The sequence below is a fragment of the Sciurus carolinensis genome, chromosome 1 (assembly GCF_902686445.1).
Source record: "Sciurus carolinensis chromosome 1, mSciCar1.2, whole genome shotgun sequence".
In the NCBI taxonomy this organism is placed as follows: Eukaryota; Metazoa; Chordata; class Mammalia; order Rodentia; family Sciuridae; genus Sciurus; species Sciurus carolinensis.
Window position 1 is genome coordinate 112,526,396 of NC_062213.1, and position 20,398 is coordinate 112,546,793.

General features: G+C 40.7%; 1 protein-coding gene across 1 annotated transcript in view; it reads left to right on the forward strand.

The window, feature by feature from the left end:
- The window catches only part of Henmt1 (HEN methyltransferase 1), a 35,772-nt gene that overhangs the window by 6,371 nt on the left and 9,003 nt on the right, over positions 1 to 20,398 (forward strand). Inside the window, exons 2-7 of the mRNA XM_047529946.1 lie at positions 9,393 to 10,127; positions 10,729 to 10,838; positions 10,942 to 11,037; positions 14,909 to 15,037; positions 17,265 to 17,377; positions 18,302 to 18,436. Coding sequence (XP_047385902.1) covers positions 11,017 to 11,037; positions 14,909 to 15,037; positions 17,265 to 17,377; positions 18,302 to 18,436 — 398 coding nt within the window. The 5' untranslated portion in view covers positions 9,393 to 10,127; positions 10,729 to 10,838; positions 10,942 to 11,016. The remainder of the gene's footprint in view (positions 1 to 9,392; positions 10,128 to 10,728; positions 10,839 to 10,941; positions 11,038 to 14,908; positions 15,038 to 17,264; positions 17,378 to 18,301; positions 18,437 to 20,398) is intronic.

The window sequence follows — 20,398 nt, forward strand, 5'->3', positions numbered from 1 at the left end:
TTATGAAATTGCTGAGGCTGGCCTTAAACTTGTGATCCTCCTTTTTCAGAGTCCCTAGTCACTGGGATTATAGGCATGCACCATACCTAGTGGTCCTCTGAAGGTTTACTGGAATAAACTGACAAAGATAGATTAATTGGAGAAAAGACACACAGGAAGCAATAACATAGTGTAATGACCCACTAACTGAGTATAATTCACAAGCTTATACACTCCTTTTTTTTTTTTTTAATAGAGGAGGGGCAAAATGGGGAATGTAGCCAATTTCGAGGGGTTGTAATGTTTGCCTTCTTTTTTTCCCCAAGACAGGAGTCTCACTTTGTTGCCGAGGCTGATCTTTAACCCCTGGGTTCAAGTAATCCTCCTGCCTCAGCCTCCCAAATAGTTGGTATTACAGTTGATACCACTGACCCTGGCTAAAATGATTGATTGGAGTTTGCATGAGCCAAAGGCACAGACATGATCTTATAGTGAGATAGATACTGGGATTTCAGGTGGGGTTGGAAGATAGTTGTTTTTCTGTTTTGCAGGGTTTTTTTTTTTCCCCCTCAGCGCTGGGGATGGAACTACCCACTGAGCCCCAAGCCACATCCCATTTTAATACAAACCCAGGCCTCTTATCATTTTCCCCACACATGCTGGAGAATTGGTTGTTTTAAAAAATGCACTTTTGCCAGGCAGGGTGACACACCGCTATAATCCCAGTGGATCAGGAGGCTTGACAGTTCAAAGCCAGCTTTAGCAACCTAGTAAGAGCCTGTCTCAAAATAGAAAATAAAAAGGGCTGCGGATGTGGCTCAGTGGTTGAGCACACTTGGGTTTACTCCCAGTACCAAAAAATAAATCAGTAAAAATAATAAATACACTTTTAATTGGGTACAGTGGCGGACAACTGTAATCCCAGCAGGTCTGGAGGCTGAAGCAGGAGGATCAAGGCCAGCATCAGCAACTCAGTGAGACCCTGTCTCAAAATTTTAAAAGGGCTGGAGATGTAGCTCAGTGGTGGAGCACCCCTGGGTTCAATGTACAGTATCACAACAAGCAAACAAAAAAGTTTGTTTTTGCTGGAAAGTTAAGCCATGTCTGTTAACTTCAACTTCCACTTGAAGTTAAAAATCATAACTCAGGAGTTGAAGGTGCATCTCAGCAACAGAGCAAGTGCTTAGTAGGTGTGAAGCCCTGGGTTTAATCCCCAACATACTCACAAAAAAAAAAAAAAAAAAGTTACTCATATAAATAGAGAATGAACACACAACTATTCAACTTACTTGTAGGAAAAAATAATATGGGGCTGTGGTTGTAGCTCAGTGGTAGAGCCCTTGCCTAGCATGTGTGAGGTACTGGGTTCGAGCCTCAGCATCACATGAAAATAAAGAAAATAAAGGTATTGTGTCCATCTACAACTGAAAAAATTTTTTTAAAAAAGTAATATGATAAAGCTAATTCAGAGGGGAATTTGAACCTAGGCGTGGTGGCATACTCTTGTAATACCAGATATTCAGGAGTCAGAGGCAGGAGGATGGAAAGTACAGGTCAGCTTAGATGACTCAGCAAAACCCTGTCTCAAAATAACAAGTACTAGAGCACTTGCCTCGCTTGTGTGAGACCCTCAGATTAATGCCCATTACTCCCCAGGCCCCTGACACACACACACACATGCATAAATAGTGTGTACCTGTCAAAGGAAGAAAATCTTAGTCCCTAGCAGCTCCAACCAGAGCATGATGAGAGCCAGAATGATCTGGGTTTACAGCCCAGTTCTGCTGCTTATGGAACTTACTATGATCCTGAGTAATTAAATTTGTTTCTCATCTGTAAAATGTAATTAATCAGCTTGCATATTTGTATGAAGATTAAATGAGTGATATGAGAAATGCATTGTTTAGCAAAAGTTAGTTACAATGAAGTACTAATTGTTGTTTCGTTACTATTTAATTCAATTAACTGTTATCTGACTCTTAACTCTTCCTATGGCTTTTGAGGCCAGAGACATAAAGGCATAGTTTTCTTCCTTTTTTTTTTTTTTTCTCTTGTGGTGCTGGGTTTAATCCGAACACATTTTAGGCAAGTGCTACACCACTGAGCCACATGCCCAGGTAGAAATCATGCCATTTTTTGTTTTGAAGACCCTCCTTACATTTTTGTAATTTTCCACATGATAGTCATCTTCCCACCTCTACACCCTAAAAAAATTTTAGGTCCCACGACCATTTTTTTTTTTCTGGTACTGGGAATTGAACTACTCAGGGGTGTTTTACTACTGAGCAACATCCCCAACCCTTTAAATTTTTTATTTTGAGACAGGGTGTCGTTAAGTTGCATAGAGCCTTGTTAAGTTGTTAAGACCGCTTTGAACTTGCAATCTGCCTGTCTCAGCCTCCCAAGTCACGGGGGTTACAGGTGTGCACCACCACTCAGACCCTGCTTCTCAATATGTTTTTAAAAAGACAAATTATATAAAGTCATCCTGGTCCTACACTGACATAATAGCCCGAATAGCATATTATTCACAGGACTGAGTCTTATTTGCACAAGACTCCTTCTTTGATAGCAAAAAGATTGCCTTGATCAGAGACTAGAGAGCTCAATGGTCTCAAGGTCTGTGAAGTCAAGTTCCAGATAAGAATCGCCTGATATAGGCAAGGATGAACAAAGTTGCCTTTAGGCCCTTGGCATTTTATTTAATCTTATTATAAATTTTCATCCTTGTGGGTTTTGCTTGGACACTCATGAGTAAGACATAGGCAATAGGGATTTAAAAATGTGATCTGTCAATCTTTGGCTAATAGGTGGTGTTGGTGTGGGACTCTCTGGAAACTGCCCCTTAACTCCAATAAAATCTGGGAAACAAAGAAGGGAATTTTCACTCTCCTAAGAGCACCCTTGAGGGTGCTTCCTCCCTTCTTCTTTTCTAATAAGTTTTGCTACACTTTTATTATGCCTCGTGTCTTGCTTGGAATCTTCTCTCAGTTACAAGAGCTGAGAACATAAACCACCAGGAACAATCCAAGATGCTTGCAGTGAGGAATAAGCTAGGCTCAATCCATTAGATACTTGCATATGAGAATTAGATTCAGAAGTGAGCAATGCTTGAAGGTGGCCCCATATCCAGAAATTAAATCATAGTGGTGGAGATGGTAGAGCTTCTGACTTCAAATAGGAGGATCAGAAGGGCCAGGATGTGAGGGTGATCTGGCCACTTCTGCCCCTTCCTCCCTCACCACTCCATGTATATCTTTCCAGAAGCTGTGCACTTACTGAAAAAAGACAACCTTCCTTAAGTAGGACTGATAGGTCAAAGGTATACATGTAGCTGTATTCCTTTGCCAGAACTGCCAAGCAAGCACTTGGGGTCCATTGGGAGGACCAGTTGTTGTGGTGGAGGTATTCTTGTTAAAAAAATCTCCTTAGTGCTGGACATGGTGGCACACACCTATAATCCCAGCAACTCGGGAGGCTGAGGCAGGAGGATCACAAGTTCAAAGCCAGACTCAGCAATTTAGCAAGGCCCTATGTAACTTGGCAAGATCTTGTCTCAAAATAAAAAAATAAAAAGGACTGGGGATGTGGCTCAGTGGTTAAGTGTCTCAGGGTTAAATTCCCAGTACCAAAAAATAAAATAAAGTTAACTGAGAGATTAGGTATGCATATCCTATTATAAAACACTTGTCTGCTTAAAATAATGTGAGTGAATTCTATTGTTTTCAACTAAGAACCCTGACTGAACACTTTTCTAGAAAACCTTTTCCTTCTGCCTACCTTATTTTTGTGACCAGATCACCAAATTGGTGTTATAGGGTCATGTTGACATTTAAAAAAATTTTTTTTTAGTTGTAGGTTAACACAACACCATTATTTTATTTATGGTTCTGAGGATCAAACCCAGTGCCTTACACATGCTAGGCACGTGCTCTACCAAGCCACAACCCCAGCCTTGACCTTTTTTTTTTTTTTTTTCCTGGTGTTGGTGATCAAACCCAGGAAGTCCCAGTGTTGGGGTATGGCTCTGTGGTAGAGTGTTTGCTTAGCACATGTGGGGCCCTGGGTTTGAACCCTAACACTATAGAAAAAAATCCCAGATCCTCCCACATGCTAGGTAATGTTCTACTACTATATACCCTAAGCCCAATACATTTATTATTGTCATTCTATAGATAAAGAAACTGAGGTTCAAAAAAACTACTAAATATGCTAAAAGGGAAAGCTTAGTAATTCGGGGCTCCAACGTGCTTGTTATATTTCTAGTCATCCCTCTGAGATGTCCCACTCTCATAACACCAGAGAAAAAGCAATACACTCCTGGTGAGCCCAACCATCTCCTCCACTTTTACATGTGATTGAATGAGGAATGGAAACTTGGTCGAAATTGGCTTAACTGGATTATCTTTCCTGAAAAGTAGGACCTGGACAAACAGAATACATCTGCTGAAGTTGAGCCCTGTTGCAACTCCAGGGCTGAGGAAATCATTAGCTCAAAGCACTGTCATACCGTACTGGGAAAACAGAATCGTGATGGCTGATTTTATGTGTTAACTTACCTGGACCAATCTGCCCAAATATTTGGTCCAACATTAATCTGAAAAATCCTGTGAAGATGTGTTCTGAATGAGATTAAAGTTTAAATCAGTAGAATTTAAGTAAAGCAAACTATTCTTATATAATGTGACTGGGCCTAATATAATCAGTTGAAATCCTTAATTGAACAAATACTAATTCCTTCCCCACCCTATCGGTCCTCCACCCAGCAAAAGGGAATTCTTCAGCTGATTGACATTGGATTTGAGCTGCAACTCTTCTCCAGGTGCAGGCTACATATCAATCCTGCAGATTTTGTACTTGTATCTGTTTTTTTTTTTTGTTGTTGTTGTTCTTGTTTGTTTGATGGTTGCTAGAGATTGAACCTGGGGTACTTTACCCCTGACCTACATTTTCAGTCCTTTTTATTTTTTATTTTGAAACAGGGCTCCTTAAATCTTTTTTTTTTTTTTTTTTTTTTTTTTTTGGTACTGGGGATTGAACCCAGGAGTGCTTAACCATTGATCTACATTCCCAGCCCTTTTTATTTTAATTTTAAAACAGGGTCTCAAGTTGCTCAGGACCTTGCTAAACTGGTGAGGCTGGCTTTGAACTTGCGATTCTCTTGCCTCATCTCCCAAACTGCTAGGAATACAGGCATGCACTACCATGCCCACAACTTAAATCTTATTTCCAATATATTACAGGGAATTGGCACGAGGCCATGCACGGTGGTGCATGCCTGTAATCCCAGGGGCTCAGGAGACTGAGGCAAGAGGATTGCAAGTTTGAGGCCAATCTCAGCAATTTAGGAGGCCCTAAGCAACTTAGGGAGACCCTGTCTCAAAAAATAAAAGGAATGGGTATATAGCGCAGTGGAAAAATAATCCTGGGTTCAATCACAAGTACAAAGAAAAAAAGTTGACTCAAGTAGCCAACTTCTTATAATAAAAATCTCTCACTATGTGGGTATATATAAAAATATATAGCCAGGCATGCGTGTAATTCTAGTGACTTGGGAGGCTGAGGCAGGATTGCAAGTTCAAAGCCAGCCTCAGCAATTTAGTGAGGCCTTAAGCAACTTAGCAAGACCCTGTCTCAAAACAAAAAATAAAAAGGGCTGGGGACAGGTTTCTCAGTGGTTAAGCACCTCTGAGTTCAATCCCTGGTATAAAATCCCTGTGTGTACTGTTGGTTCTTGTTTTTTATTTGTTTTTGGTGTTCTAGGGTTTCACAGGGATGCTTTGCCACTGAGCTATATCTCCAGTTCTTTTGTTTTCATTTTGAAACAAGGCTCACTTAAAGGCCAAGGTTGATGTCCAACTTGGAATCCTCCTGTCTTAGTCTCCCGAGTAGCTGGGATTACAGGCATGTGCCATTGCACCCAGCTTTTTTGTTCTGTTTCTCTGGAGAACTCTAATACATACAGGATTGATCAGAGTAATTGTGCTGTTGTGGAAGCAGTTTTCCTCAGATCTTGATCTTGGCAGTTCAGATGCAGTTTTTTTAGGGCCTCACTAAATTGCTGAGGCTGGCTTTGAACTTGTGATCCTCCAGTTTTAGCCTCCAGAGCTTCTGGGATTATAAGCGTGTGCCACCTTGCCCAGACAGTTTTTTTTTAAGGGCTGAAGCTTATACAATGTGTTTCAGAAAAAGCACAAAAATTATGCATATGAAATTACAATTACAGGCATGTGACACTGTGCCTGATTACCCCCAGACCTTTTTAAAATTTTTCTTATTTTAAGCAGGGCAAGGTGGCACAAACTTGTAATCCAGTGATTTGGGAGGCTGAGGCAGGAGGATTGCAAGTTCAAAGTCAGCTTCAGCAACTTAGTGAGGCCCTAAGCAACTTAGGTAGACCCTGTCTCAAAATAAAAAAATACAAAGGGCTTAGGATGTGGCTCAGTGGTTAAGTGCTCCTGGGTTCAATCCCCAGTTACCTGCCCCCCCCCCCAAAAAAAAAGAAAACAACACAACAAAACAAAAACAACTCATATAGATTTAAAAGGATAAGAAATAGATCACAGGTCTCAATAGGAGTGTCGAAGAATTTATGGATCTTAATCTGTCACAATCTTTCCTCTGCTATCAAGCTATTTACATTTCTCTTACAAGCAAAAATACAATCACTCTTTCCCAAGACCCCCAAACATCTCATCCTATAGTGAGCATAATGTTCAAGTTAACATCAGGATAACTTTTTTTTTTTTTTTTCCCTAAAGACAGGGCAGTCCAATCTGGCTTCCAATTTCTGGGCTCAAGTGATCTTCCTGCCTCAACCTTGCAAGCAGTTTAGGACTACAGGTCCTAAGCCTATCCTGAGCCTGGCTCAGGATAACTATTTTTTTTTAATTATACTGGGTTGCAGGCCATATAGCTGATCTCGTAGAGTTCCTGCCTCCCATGCTGGAGGCCCGGGTTTGAGTCCTCAGCACTGTGCGATTGTGGAAATTATAAACAAACAAAACCAACCTTAATTATACTGGGGATAGTACCCAGGGGTGCTTTACCACTGAGCTACACCCCCAACCCTTTTTATTTCATTTTTAAAATTTAGAGACAGGGTCTCACTAAGTTGCTAAGGCTGGTTTTGAACTTGCCATCCTCCTGCCTCAAATCACTGAGATTACAGGATTACAGGCATGCACCGCCATGTCTGGTGTCCTGTCTTTTTTAATTCAAACCAATATTTGATCCATAATGGGTGATCTATATACCTATTTGCCAAACTCATAATCTCATTTCTTATTTTTCACTGAACAAACAACAGCAACAACAAAACAAAATTCTGGACTTGGAATAGGTAAATTTCCAAATGTTAAGGAGTAGTGTCAGTGCTTAAAATTAGTACTTAGGCTTTATGTGACTTCAAACTTGTGTTGATACATATCTGTATCTCAGTGGAAATTATAACATGGTGGAAGATAAAATGAGTTATGGTGACACAAATTAGATGACAAAGGCTAAACTTAAGTACTGACTGTTGGAAAGAACAGATGCATGTGACAGCTTGATAAGGTCAAGTTTGGTGATTGTCCAAATATGGGAAGGGCAGAAGTGAAGAGAGCCAAGGATGATTTTTAGGTTCTGTGACCTGACTCAGAGCCTGGAAGGAGATCAAGAGAATGGTGAAAAAGACAAATTTGGAGGAAACTGATCATCAGGAATTCAAGTTCATAAATGGGCCATCTAGCCGGTAAGGAAGAAACTCTAGATCCAGGACTCCAGTATAGTTCACTTATTAACTTTTAAAATTTCCTTGGACTGGGGTTGTGGTTCATTGGTAGAGCACTTGCCTAGCACGTGTGAGGTACTGGGTTTGATTCTCACCACATAAAACAAATAAATATAATAAAGATATTGTGTCCATCTACAGCTAAAAATATGTTTTAAAAAATTTCCTTAACTTGGGTACAGTGGCATATTCCTAAAAATGCAGGGACTTGGGAGACTGATGCAGGAGGATTGAAAGTTCAAAGTCAGCCTGAAAAATTTAACCAGATCCTGAGCAATTTAGTGAGACCCTACTCAAAAACAAACAAATAAACCAATAAATAGGGCTGGAGATGTAGCTCAGTGGTAAAATACCCCTTTGTTCAATCACATGTACAGAAGGAAAAAAAAAATGGCTCAATGAGTCAATTCCTTATAATAAATCTTTCTCGGTACATGTGTTTCTGTGTGTATATATAAAAATACATAGCTGGGCATGGCTATATATTTTAAGAAACATATAATCCCTGACATTGGGATGACTCTGCATCACAGAGTTTATTCCACTGTATGTCTACACCACATTTTGTTTATCCATTCAGCCATTTATGGGCATCTGAGTTGTTTCCACCTTTTGGCTTCTGTGAATAATGCTACTATGAACTTTGGTTAGAGATATGTTTGTTCCCTCTTTTCAGTTCTTTTTTAGTAGATACCCAGAAATGCATCTGTTACTTACTTTTAGATATTTAATTTAAAAAACATCCTGAGCGGGCCGAGGTGGTGCATGCCTGGAATCCCAGCGTCTTGGAAGACTCAGGCAGGAGACCCTAAGCAATTTAGTGAGATCCTGTCTCAAAAAAATTTAAAGGGCTGGGGATATGGTTCAGTGCTAAAGCACCCCTGGGTTACATCCCTGGCACCAATAAAGAAAGCCAACAAACAGATAAAAATATCCTATAGTTAGGAATTGTTCCTTTAACAGTTTTTTTCAACTGCAGTTTCCCTGGGCCAACAGGAGTCTCTCAAATGTGATGTGACATCATCACTGTTCTGTGAAGCTTACCTTGAGTTATACACTTTTTTTTGAGTTATACACTATTTTTGTCTATAAGACTCCAAATTACCAAAGAGAAGATTTGTGTAATTTATCTTTGTGTTGCCCCCAAACTATTAGCACAATGTTTTTGCATATAGTAGGCATTAAGTATTAGAAAACACAGTTTCAATGTCATTTATGGTGTGTAAATATACATACTAACGTGTGTGTGTATGGTACTGGGGATTGAACAGGGAACTGGCGCATGCCAGGTATGCAAGCCCTCTACCACTGAGCTACACCCCTGGACCGTTATGGTATAATAGTAGGCTATTAATTTAATGGTAGACACCAACAACTTCTGACTTTTAAAATAGGAGTAAAATTTCTTCCAAAGACACCGTCGCTCCCTTCCCCCCACCCTCTTTCATCACCAACAGGTAAGTGCTGTACTTATTTGTATATAAAGCATCAAGGTAAGTGTCCGAGAGAAAGGAAGAAACAATATAAAGTTTCCTAAGAGACCAGACGTTCCTTCCAGTCTGTGTGTGTGTGTGTAAAGTTGCGGGTGGTGTGGGTGGGAGTTGAGATGGGAGTTGAAAGAACATTTTTCTGATTTTAGATGTTTTCTGACCAACTTTACCAGCCTAGCAGTCACCTAAATCCGTCCTGCAAATAACTGTTCTGGGATCAGAGCAGCGGCTCATTTTGCAGTGGATGCCGGCAGGCTCGCGCTGAGGCCGGCTGCTCCGGTAGCAACTTTCCATTGGCCAGGACTGTTTTCAGGTCTTTGGGACACACCGAGAGCCTAGCACCGGGAGCGCCACGAACCGAACAGCCGCCCAAGTTGGTCATTCTGCTCCCGGCCTGCGGACGAGCTCAATGCAGCGCTCTCTCCATCCAACAGTCACGGGACCCGGCCGAGGCGGACCGCAGCTGCGCGAGCTCCGGATGCAGCGGGGCGGAGGTCGTAGGTGCCCCGCAGGGTTCGGATGAGGTCCTTGAAAATAGCTTCGGGGCATGCGCCACTGCGGCCGTTAAAAGACCCAAAACCGACGCCTGGGAATCGGGAGCATGGTGGGATGGGGCAGGCGCACTGTGGAGCTTCGGACGCCGGGACGGATCCCAAGAACCAGTACAGACACCGAGAGTACACAACTCCGACGAGCACCACCGGAGAACCGGAGGCGCAGGTGTGAGGTGCTCAGGTGTGGCCGCAGGCGGGTAACGTCACGTAGCGAGGCTGCGCGTGCGCGGCGTCGGGGGCGGGGCCTGGAGTTAAGTACGACTGCGGCTCTGCTTATCCGCTCAGTCCTCTGCGCTTTGCTTTCCAGCTTGATGTGCTTCCTACTCGAAGGTAACAGATGCTGGGACCGAGGCGCCACAAAGACAGAACCTTGGCTCGCATGGACAGGCTTTCGTAACACGAGTCAGGGAATTATTAAAAACTAGTTGTTGACATGGTGCCTGAATTTCAGACTAAGTTCTAGTTTATGGAGACTCGTGCTTAGAGAGCCAAAAGTTTAAATTCAAGTCCGGTAGTAAACTGGATCGATGTTGCAGTATCTTTTTGACTTACTGAGGGCGCTTTTTCCCCTCTCAACATTTCATTTAACGATGTTTGATGAAGTTACCGAAAGCAATTTGAATAAGGGTGAGGATCTTAGCAGCGAAAACAGGCAGAGGTAGAACTCAGGAGTTTGTTTCAGTGTGCATCAAATTAAATAGCAGTAAAAAGGAAAGAATGGGTGTTATTATAATTAGCTGAGTTTGATGTAGTGAAGTTAGGATATCCTGACTTGTTTGTTAATGACTGAAACAATACTTCCTGGATAAATTTTGTGGGCTACATAGCAACACAAAGGAGAAAAATCTGCTTTCTTCACATCTGGGCCAGCTGTTTCCTTCAGGGGTCTTTTTTTTTTGTTTGTTTTGTTTTGTTTTGTTTTGTTTTAAAGGGTTTTGGCTGGGCGGTGGCGCATACCTGTAATCTCAGTTACTTACCTGAGACGGGAGAATCGCAAGTTCCAGGCTGGACTCCGCAATTTAGCAAGACCCGTCTCAAAAGGTTAGGGATGTAGCTCAGTGGTAGAGAGCATCCTTGGGTTCAATCCCCAGTATCGAAAAAACAAATGAATGAATAAATAAAAGTAAATATTTTGTATTTACAGCTGAGTTGCTGCTGATCCTCAGATACAGAACTTAAATGATATATCTGTTTTTTCTCCACAAAACCTGGAAACAAGATGGAAGAAATGAATGGACAGGTAAATGCCACACTTGCTTGCCTGTAGTATTCTTAAGAATTTTTACAGTGGTGGGCTGTGAGGAAAGTGCATGCAAAATCCATCACATTTAGTCTCTAGCATTTCTAGGGGTCTTAAACTAAACAAGGATATACATCGATGGAATTGTCCACAGTTGGTGCATATAAAGTAAAAAAGTGTTTTTATCATCAGTTGTTACTTATTTTTAAAAACTGCCTCAGCTTGGTGCTAGCATGTAATCCCAGCTGAGGCAAGAGAATCACAAATTTACGATACCCTGTTTTAGAATAAAAAAAAAAGGGGGGGGGGTGGGATGGGGATGTAGCTCAGTGCTAAAACTCCCTAGGGTTTAATCTCTGGTATTGAAGTGTGTGTGTGCAGGGGGAGGGCAAAACAAACCCAAACACCATCTCTAAGGTAAATGTGTGAATGGATCACCTGGAGATGTTTTTGTGCTGGGGATTGAACCCAGGCGTGCTTTACCACTGAGCTATATCCCCAGCTCTTTTTATTTGAGACAAGGTCTCTAAATTGCTTAGGGCCTGGATAAATTGCTGTGACTGGCCTCTAATTTCTGATTGTCCAGCCTCAGGCTCCAGAGTTGCTGGGATTACAGGTGTGTGTCACCAGGTTTGGTTTGGCTTAATTACTTTTGCCTTTCCTACCTTTGCCTTCACCAAAGTTGTTTCCTCTCCCCTAATCCTCTCCCAAGGTTTTCATTCCCTTCCTTTTGCCTGGTATTCTAAATTCTAAAGAGAAGCCCCACCCAAATGTTTAAGATCTTAATATAGTAACACTGAGCTCAAATGATTCTTCTACCCTGCTTCCCAAGCAGCTAGGTCTCCAGATTGTGCTACCACCTTGGCCTTCTATAAATATTTAAAAATTTGGGCCTTTTTTTTTTTTTTTAATACAAAAGTAATTCAGAAATACTATAAAAGCCGGGTGTGGTGGCATATGCCTATAATCCCTGTGAATTGGGAGGCTGAGACAGGAGAATGGGGAGTTCAAAACCAGCCTCAGCAATTTAGCGAGGTTCTAAGCAACTTAGAACCTGTCTCTAGATAAAAAATAAAAAGGGCTGGGGATGTGACTCAGTGGTTAAGTGTCCCTGGGTTTAATTCCTGATACAAAACCAAAAACAAAACAACAACAAAAAACTTCCATTTCCATTCCTGGAATTGACCACTGTCTGGTTTTGAGGATGTTACATCCTAGGGTTTTTTTGTTTGTTTGTTTCTTTGTTTTTGGTACCAGGGATTGAACTCTGACCGCTGAGCCACATTCTCAGCCCTATTTTGTTTAGAGGTAGGGTTTCACTGAATTGCTTAGTGCCTTACTTTTGCTGAGGCTGGCTTTGAACTTGGGATCCTCCTGCTTCAGCCTCTGGAGCTGCTGGGATTACAGGTGTGTGCCCTGCTATATTCTTGTTATGGGAGAAAAAAATGCCTTCAGACAAGGGTCCAAGGGGTTCCCAGTGGGTATCTTGGCATATGTGATGGAAAAAGAATTTCAGCACAACCAGACAAAGACATAGAGGTTTATTTAGGAAGTAGATACACATTCAAGGGAGAATGCAGACTGTCTCATGAGTGAGAAGCTCCTCCTTGGGTTGGGGGTGTTCAATGTTTATAAAAGAACTGTAGTTAGGAGCTGGACTGAAAGTGGAGCTGCACAGTTTTGCACCTGAGCATGTGTATTTTCCTCATTTTTCAAGGGCTCAGGCAATAGCATGCCACTGAAAATTTACAGCTGGGCTTTCTGCATCTTAGTGGTTCCTGGGGGTTTCTTTTAAGTCTCGGTATGTCTTTTTTAATCCTAAATCCCTATCTATGTTTCCCCACTCCAATCTTGCATGATCTAAGTGATCTAGCTAAATTTCTAACATGAAACTGGTTGGACCTAAGGTGGCTGCCCGAGTAACTAACTCCTAGATATCTTCATTATAATACCATCTGCATGTGCTGGAAATGTAGCTCAGTGGGAGAGCACTGGACTAGAATGCCCTGGGTTTTATCCCCAGTACTGCAAAAACAAAAGAATGAACATACCATCTGCATGTTAAATGACACCCCACATCCCAGAGTGTCTTGATAGTTAACAGTTACCACAAGGATGACTGGAAAGGACCCTAATGGGCAAAAAGAGATGGCACCTGAATTCCCTGAGAATCTCTCCCTCTTATCAGCTTGTCCCTTCTCCATCACCTGTAAATTTTTTTTTTTTTTTTTTTTGCAGTGCTGGGGATCAAACCCAGGGCATTGCGCTTGCAAGGCAAGCACTCTACCGACTGAGCTATCTCCCCAGCCCTCGCCTGTGAATTTTAAACAGCAAATTGTTTGAGGAGATCTGAGATAAGGTCCAAGAAAGTGTTTTTTTGTTGTTGTTGTTTTGTTTTTGACCGTAGTACTGGGGATTGAATCCAGGGCCTTCCACAGCATCAAAGCAAATACTCTACCACTAAGCTATTTGCCCAACCCTTTTCTTTTTGAGATGAGGTCTCCTATATTGCCCAGGCTGGCTCTGAATTTTTGATCTTCCTGCTTCCTGAATAGCTGGGATTACAAATTTGAGGAACCTTGCCTGCTAAGAATATGCATTTTTATTGTTTCCAGGTGGAGATGCCACTTTTTTGAAGTCTATACTTGCAGTACTTAGGCTTTAGATCCCTGCTGTCCAATCTATACACATGGCAAGTGTGGCTAGTGCAACTGAGGAAGGAACTGAATTTATCTTTAAGTTTACAAATGAGTATTTGGGGCTAGGACTGTAGCTCACTGGTAGAGCTCTTGCTAGCTGGCATGTGTGGGTCCCTGTGTTGTGGTGCAGGGGATGGAACCAGGGATTCATATGCTCTAGATGAGTCCTACCACCATACTAAATTCCCAGCCTTGCTTGTATTTTATTTGGACAGTTACTTCAGATATTAAGAACCTTTCAGTCTAATGCTTTATTGGTATATAGGAACAGCAGTAAAAACTTTTACTGATTAATCTTACAAATTCTATTTTTCCCCTTGGGGTCTGTTAAAGAAAAAAGTTATTTAGAACTCTTGCAATAAGTGCACTGCCGACAAGGCTTAACTCTGAATATGTACACCAAAGGCAGCTGGAAATATGTATCTAAGGAGTAGAATGTGAGAGGATAGGATAGTGGATGGAAAGGAGACATCAGGATGGGGTGGGGGTTCTTGCTAAACAGACTTGACAAAATTCTTGCAGAGGGCAGGCCAAGGGCTTAGACATATATTAAGGATAGGGAATGAAGAACTTGATTGTGAGGGTGATTAGATATCCAGTGGGTGAGATTCTTTTAACCATTTTAGCAGATTCTTGCTAAAGATTGAACTGGGACTAAGGGTCAAATTTGGTAGAGAAGGGCTAGAGATATAGCTCAGTTGGTAGAGTGCTTGCCTTGCCAGCACAAGGCCCCGGGTTCAATTCCCAGCACAGCAAAAAAAAAAAAAAAAAAAAAAAAAAAAAAAATTGGTAGAGAAGTAGTCTTAGAGGTACTTGGATATAAAGTTTACTGGAGAGAGTCTTGACAAACATTTTCCAGTCTTCAAATTAGACCCACAGGCTTTGGCAGTTGACTCCATAAAGGCCCCCTGTGGTTAGGAGGTTGTTTTTATTAAATGCATAATTTAGTAATGCTCCCTTCAGCTGAAACTAAGCTAGGGGAAGAATCTAGCCTGATTCTTTCCTGCTAAAAGGTAGGAGAGGAACCATGGAGGAGGTGGAGTGTTGCCTAATGATTTTAAGACAGGGGACTTGGATAGCTTGTTTGTTCTCCATAATGATATTTTCCCTGGATTTAATTTCTGAAGTCATGCATGATTAAGAACTCTTCTTTTTTATTTACAAACTTTCAGTGCAATAGTGTGGTTGATGGTAATTTTGAAGAAGTTTGCCCTGAGAAAGTAATTAAGTTTAAACCTCCATTATACAAACAACGATATCAGTTTGTTAGAGATTTTGTGGATCAACATAAACCCAAGAAGGTAGGTATCTTTTTGCCAACATTTAACTATTAAGACTGTCCTATTGTATTGCCAATTACACTAGTAAGGAAAACCTTTTTAAATTTAATTTTTGTAAGAAAAGGGGCTTGCTGTATTGCCTAGGCTTATTTTAAATTTGTATGCTTAAGTGATCCTCTTGCCTCAGCTTCCCAAAAATTGAGATTACAGTTGTGCTTAGTAAATCCTTTTTTTTTTTTTTTTTTTCTTTTTCTTTCTGTCTTGCAGTAATGGGGATTGAACCCAGGGGTATTCTACCACTGAGCTAACCCCCCAGCCTTTTTATTTATTTGAGGCAGGGTCTCACTAAGTTGCCCTGTCTAACCTCAAATATTGATCCTGTCCCAGCTTCCCCAGTAGCTGGGTTAACAGATATGCACCACCACACCTGGTAGGAGATCTTTTTCAAAGGGATTGTTGCAGGAGGGAAATGCCTTGACGTAGAGATTCTATGTCTGAGTTAAGCAAAAGTGTTTTTTTCTTTTACAGGAAGGGAGTCAAGAAAGCTACAAAGTGGGGAAGTAATTCGTAGTAAGAAAGGATAATAGGGTTGCATATGTGACTCAGTGGTAGAGCACTTACCTAGCATGTATAATGTCTGGGGTTGTGTCCCTAAACTGCAAAAAATTAATAATAACACTAATAAAGAAAATTTACCCTGAGACCAGGTTGATTATGGGAAGATAATCTTGCATTTTTTTTTTTGTTTTTTGTTGTTGGTGGTGTTTTTGGTACTGGGGATGATTGAACGCAGGGTTGCTTAATTTCTGAACCACATCCCCAGCCCTTTTTATTTTTTGAGACAGGATCTCGCTATGTTGCCAAAACTGGCTTTGAACTGGCCACCCTCCTGCCTTAGCCTCCCAAGCCACTGGGGTTACAGATGTACACCACTGTACTGAGTGAAAATCTTGACTTTTGCAGTTGGGAGTGAAATTGTATTTCCATATTTCTAGAATGTCTAGTTAGAACATCAGGAAAACTGGTATTGTGACCATAAGTATTGTGGGTCTTTTAAATTAGATGATGGTAAGTGAGCCTTGATGGTGTAGTCCTCTAGTTCAGTCATTCTGGAGGCAGAGACAAGGACAGCAAGACCCTGACTCAAAAAAACAAACAAAAAACCCCCCCAAAAAACAACAAAAAGAAACAGTAACAAATAGGATGATAACAGGCTTGCTCATCAACCTGAGAGGAAATTCATGATTTCAGAACGTATATACCTGTTACCATCCTAATGAATTTGATGTTCTGACTATGGTCTAGATGCTGGTAAGGTGAATTTCTAGAAGAAAGTTGTTTTTTTTCCATGCTTGATGTTGAAAACAGTTGAAAAGCCCTTACTTTAACTGTACTATAACTGTTTCTGCACATGCACACAAAGGTGCAGGTATTATATCTTTGTAGTCATGTAGGCACATGCGTTCAATTGAAGCATCTGAAATGGCAACTCAGAGTTCAGTTTGGGATTTCATATGATTTGTTAGCTCTCAAATAAGTCCTACTCAGAAATGAATGAAAGCAAGTTTTAGAAAGCTTTGTTTGCTGAAGCAGGATACTAAGAATATTTTAAAATCCCAAGTTTTGATTCTGAATGGGAAAACAGTATACCTAATCTTTCTGCCTTTCTCATTAGTCAAAGATAGTTGCAACCGTTCTGGAGTAGGAATGGTACTATTTGACTTTCATCAAACAAATACTTATTTGTGGTAGAGGCTGTGGCTCAGTGGGAGTAGCACTTGCTTTGTTAGCATGATTGAACCCTGGGTTTGAACCCCAGCACCACAAAACAAATAACTAGAAATACTTATTTGTCTACAGGCTTATGAAATTCAGATTATTTTGTTTTTTTTGTGAATTCTATTCTTTCTTCTCTACCCGCCAGCCTGTATTAGGGATTGAACCCAGGGTCACTTTACCACTGAGCTACAAACCCAGCCCTTTTTATTTTTTATTTTGAGACAGGATCTTGCTAAGTTGCTGAGGCTGGCATCAAATTTAGGATCTTCTTGCCTCCTGAGTAGGTGGTATTATAAGCATGTGCCACCATACCTGGCTTTGTGAATACTGTTCTATCAAAAAAAAAATGGTTCTGCATAATGGTTTCATTGTGGTTTTATTACTGACACACAATCCCCCAACCCCAGTATTTTTGTTCATACTTTTCGGTTACAAATGTCTTTGAAGTGACATTCTGTCTCATCCATAGGTTGCAGACCTGGGATGTGGTGATACAGAGCTCCTAAGGCTGCTAAAAATCTACCCATGTATTCAACGGCTTGTTGGAGTAGATATTGATAAGGAAAAATTACAGTCGAATGGGTAATACTTAGTGCTGTGGTTTGGATATGGTTCGTCCCCCAAAGTTTCATGTGCTGGAAGGTTGGTCTGTAGGGTGGTGGTGCTGAAGTGGAACAACCATTAACAAGTGGGGCCTAATGGAACTCACTTAAGTCATGAGGACTCCATTCTCATGAATGGATTAATGCCTGTCTGCTCGCCCAGGGGGTGAGCTATGTCTCATGATTGAATTAGTTCTGAGGACGGGTTTTGAGGCCAGTCCTTTTACCTGGCCCCTTTATGCCACCATTTACTTTTTCATTTCTCCTATATTTCTGTTAGATTTTCACAGATTGTTTTGAGAATGTTTTTCTTCTGAAGAACAGAAATCACTGATTTAAAATGATCCAGAAGACCAAACATATTAAGAGAGAGAATAATATCAAATACTCAAGATTCTGTTCTCTTTTTTGGGTGGGGATTACTGGGGAATGAACCCAGGGTGCTTTACCACTGAGCCACATCCCTACCCCTTTTTATTTTGAAATAGAATCTTGCTAAGTTACTGAGGCTGACCTTGAATTTGGCATTCTCCTGCCTCAACCTTGGAGTCAAAAGGGATTACAGTGTGTGCTACCATGCCTAGCCAAAATCTTTTTCTCATTGGCCAGTAATTTCCCACTATGAGAGAAAGTTGCCCTGTGACCTAGTGTTTAGTACAGGAAGATGAGGAAAATGGACTGAGTCAAACTTAGATGAATGTAGGTAGAAGATGATTATCTGAGGATTTGAGTTCTCTCTCTGGGGAGAACTTTTTTTTTTTTTTTTTTTTTTTTTTTTTTAAATCAGGTGCTAGGAATGGAACCCAGGGAAAACACTCTACCATTGAGCTACATCCTCAGACCAAGAGTTTCTAAATAGACCATGTTTAGAATGTTTCTTACTTACATGACAATTCTTTTGCAGACATCAGCTGTCTCCCTATTTGGGGGAGTTTGTAAAGCCTCGAGATCTGGATTTGACCGTTATCTTATATCATGGCTCTGTTGTGGAGAGAGATTCTCGTTTGCTTGGATTTGACTTGATAACATGCATTGAACTGTAAGTTTTAAACTATTAACTCATTTTTTAAAAAAATAAGAAAGCCTGGCATGGTGGTGCTTGCCTGTAATCTCAGACAATTAAGAGGTTGAGGTAGGAAGATCACAAATTCTAGGCCAGCCTGGACAACTTAGTGAGACCCCATCTCAAAAAAATAAAAGGGCTGGAGATGTAGCTCAGTGGTAGAGTGCCATTTAGTTCAATCTCCAGTGTCAGAAAAAGAACTAGGCTCAGTAATCTTGGTGTGTTTCATTTTTTTTTTTTTTGTACTGGGGATTGAACCTAGGTGCGCTTTGCCACTGAGCTACATTCCCAAGTTTTTTTTATTTCTTAATTTGAGACAGAGTCTTGCTTAGTTGCCCACGCTGACCTTGAACTTTTAATACTCCTGCCGCCTCACCCTCCTGAGCTTCTGGGATTAAGAGCTTGTGCCACCATTCCTGGCTGGTGTTTCAAATACTTAGGCCTTAATATTTGTAGAGAAAAATGTTCATCAATTAGGAATATCTTTTACTTTCATTCGGCATTTTAGTTGGAAATTCCAAATGTGCAGAAAAGTTCCCAAAAAATAGAGTACCAAGAACACGCACATACTCTTTATCTAGATTAACCTATGAACGATTTACTCCTTTTGTTTGCATTTTGTAACTTTGTATACTCTCTCCACCTATCCAGTTTTTTGTGGAACTAATCAAGGGTAGGTTATACACACCATGGCCCTTTGCTTTTGATAAAAACTTAGTTTTGTTTGTATTTCTAAGACAAGGTAAGACAAGGGGTAGTCTATAATTAGTCTTTTTTTTTTTTTTTTTTTTTTTGCACTAGGGATGGAACCCAGGGGCACTTTACCATTTAGCCATATCCTCAGTCCTTTTTATTTTGAGACAGGGTCTTGCTAAACTGCTGAGCTGCTGAGGCTGGCCTTGAACTTGTGATACTCCTGCCTCAGCCTTCTTTTTATTTTATTAAAATATTTTTTATTTTTACAGACACATTTTGATTCATTGTACACAGTTGGGGTACAACTTTTCATTTCTATGTTTGTACACAATGTATGTTCATGCCATTCATGTAATCATACATATATATAGGGTAATACTATCTGTTTCATTCTACTGTTTTCCCATTCCCACCCCTTTTTCCTCTATACCATCCAAAGTTCCTTCATTCTTCTCTTCCCCCCCGTGATCCCCCTTCGTTATATATTGTCATATACTTATCAGAGAAAACATTGGGCCTTTGGTTTTTTGGGCTTGGCCTATTTACTTAGCATGATATTTTCCAACTTCATCCATTTACCAGCAAATGCCATAATTTTATTCTTCTTTATGGCTGAGTAATATTCCATCGTGTATATATACCACAGTTTCTTTATCCATTTGTCAACTGAAGGACATCTAGGTTGGTTCCACAATCTATTGTGAATTGAGCTGCTATGAACATTGATGTGGCTGCATCACTGTAGTTTGCTGATTTTAAGTCCTTTGGGTATAAACCACGGAGTGAGATAGCTGGGTCAAATGGTGGGTCCATTCCAAGCTTTCTGAGGAATCTCCATACTGCTTTCCAGAGTGGCTGCACCAATTTGCAACTCCACCAGCAATGTATGAGTGTGCTTTTTCCCCCACATCCACGCCAACACTTACTATTGCTTGTGTTCTTGATAACAGCCATTCTAATTAGAGTTAGATGAAATCTTAGGGTGGTTTTAATTTGCATTTCTCTAATTACTAGGGATGATGAGCACTTTTTCATATATTTGTTGATCACCTGTATATCTTCTTCTATGAAGTGTCTGCCCATTTCCTTAACCCATTTATTAATTGGGTTCTTTGTATTGGGTATAAAGTTTTTTAAGTTCTTTATAAATTTTGGAGATGAGTGCTCTGTCTGAAGTGTGTGTGGAAAAGATTTTCTCCCACTCGGTAGGCTCTCTTTTCACATTATTGATTGTTTCCTGTG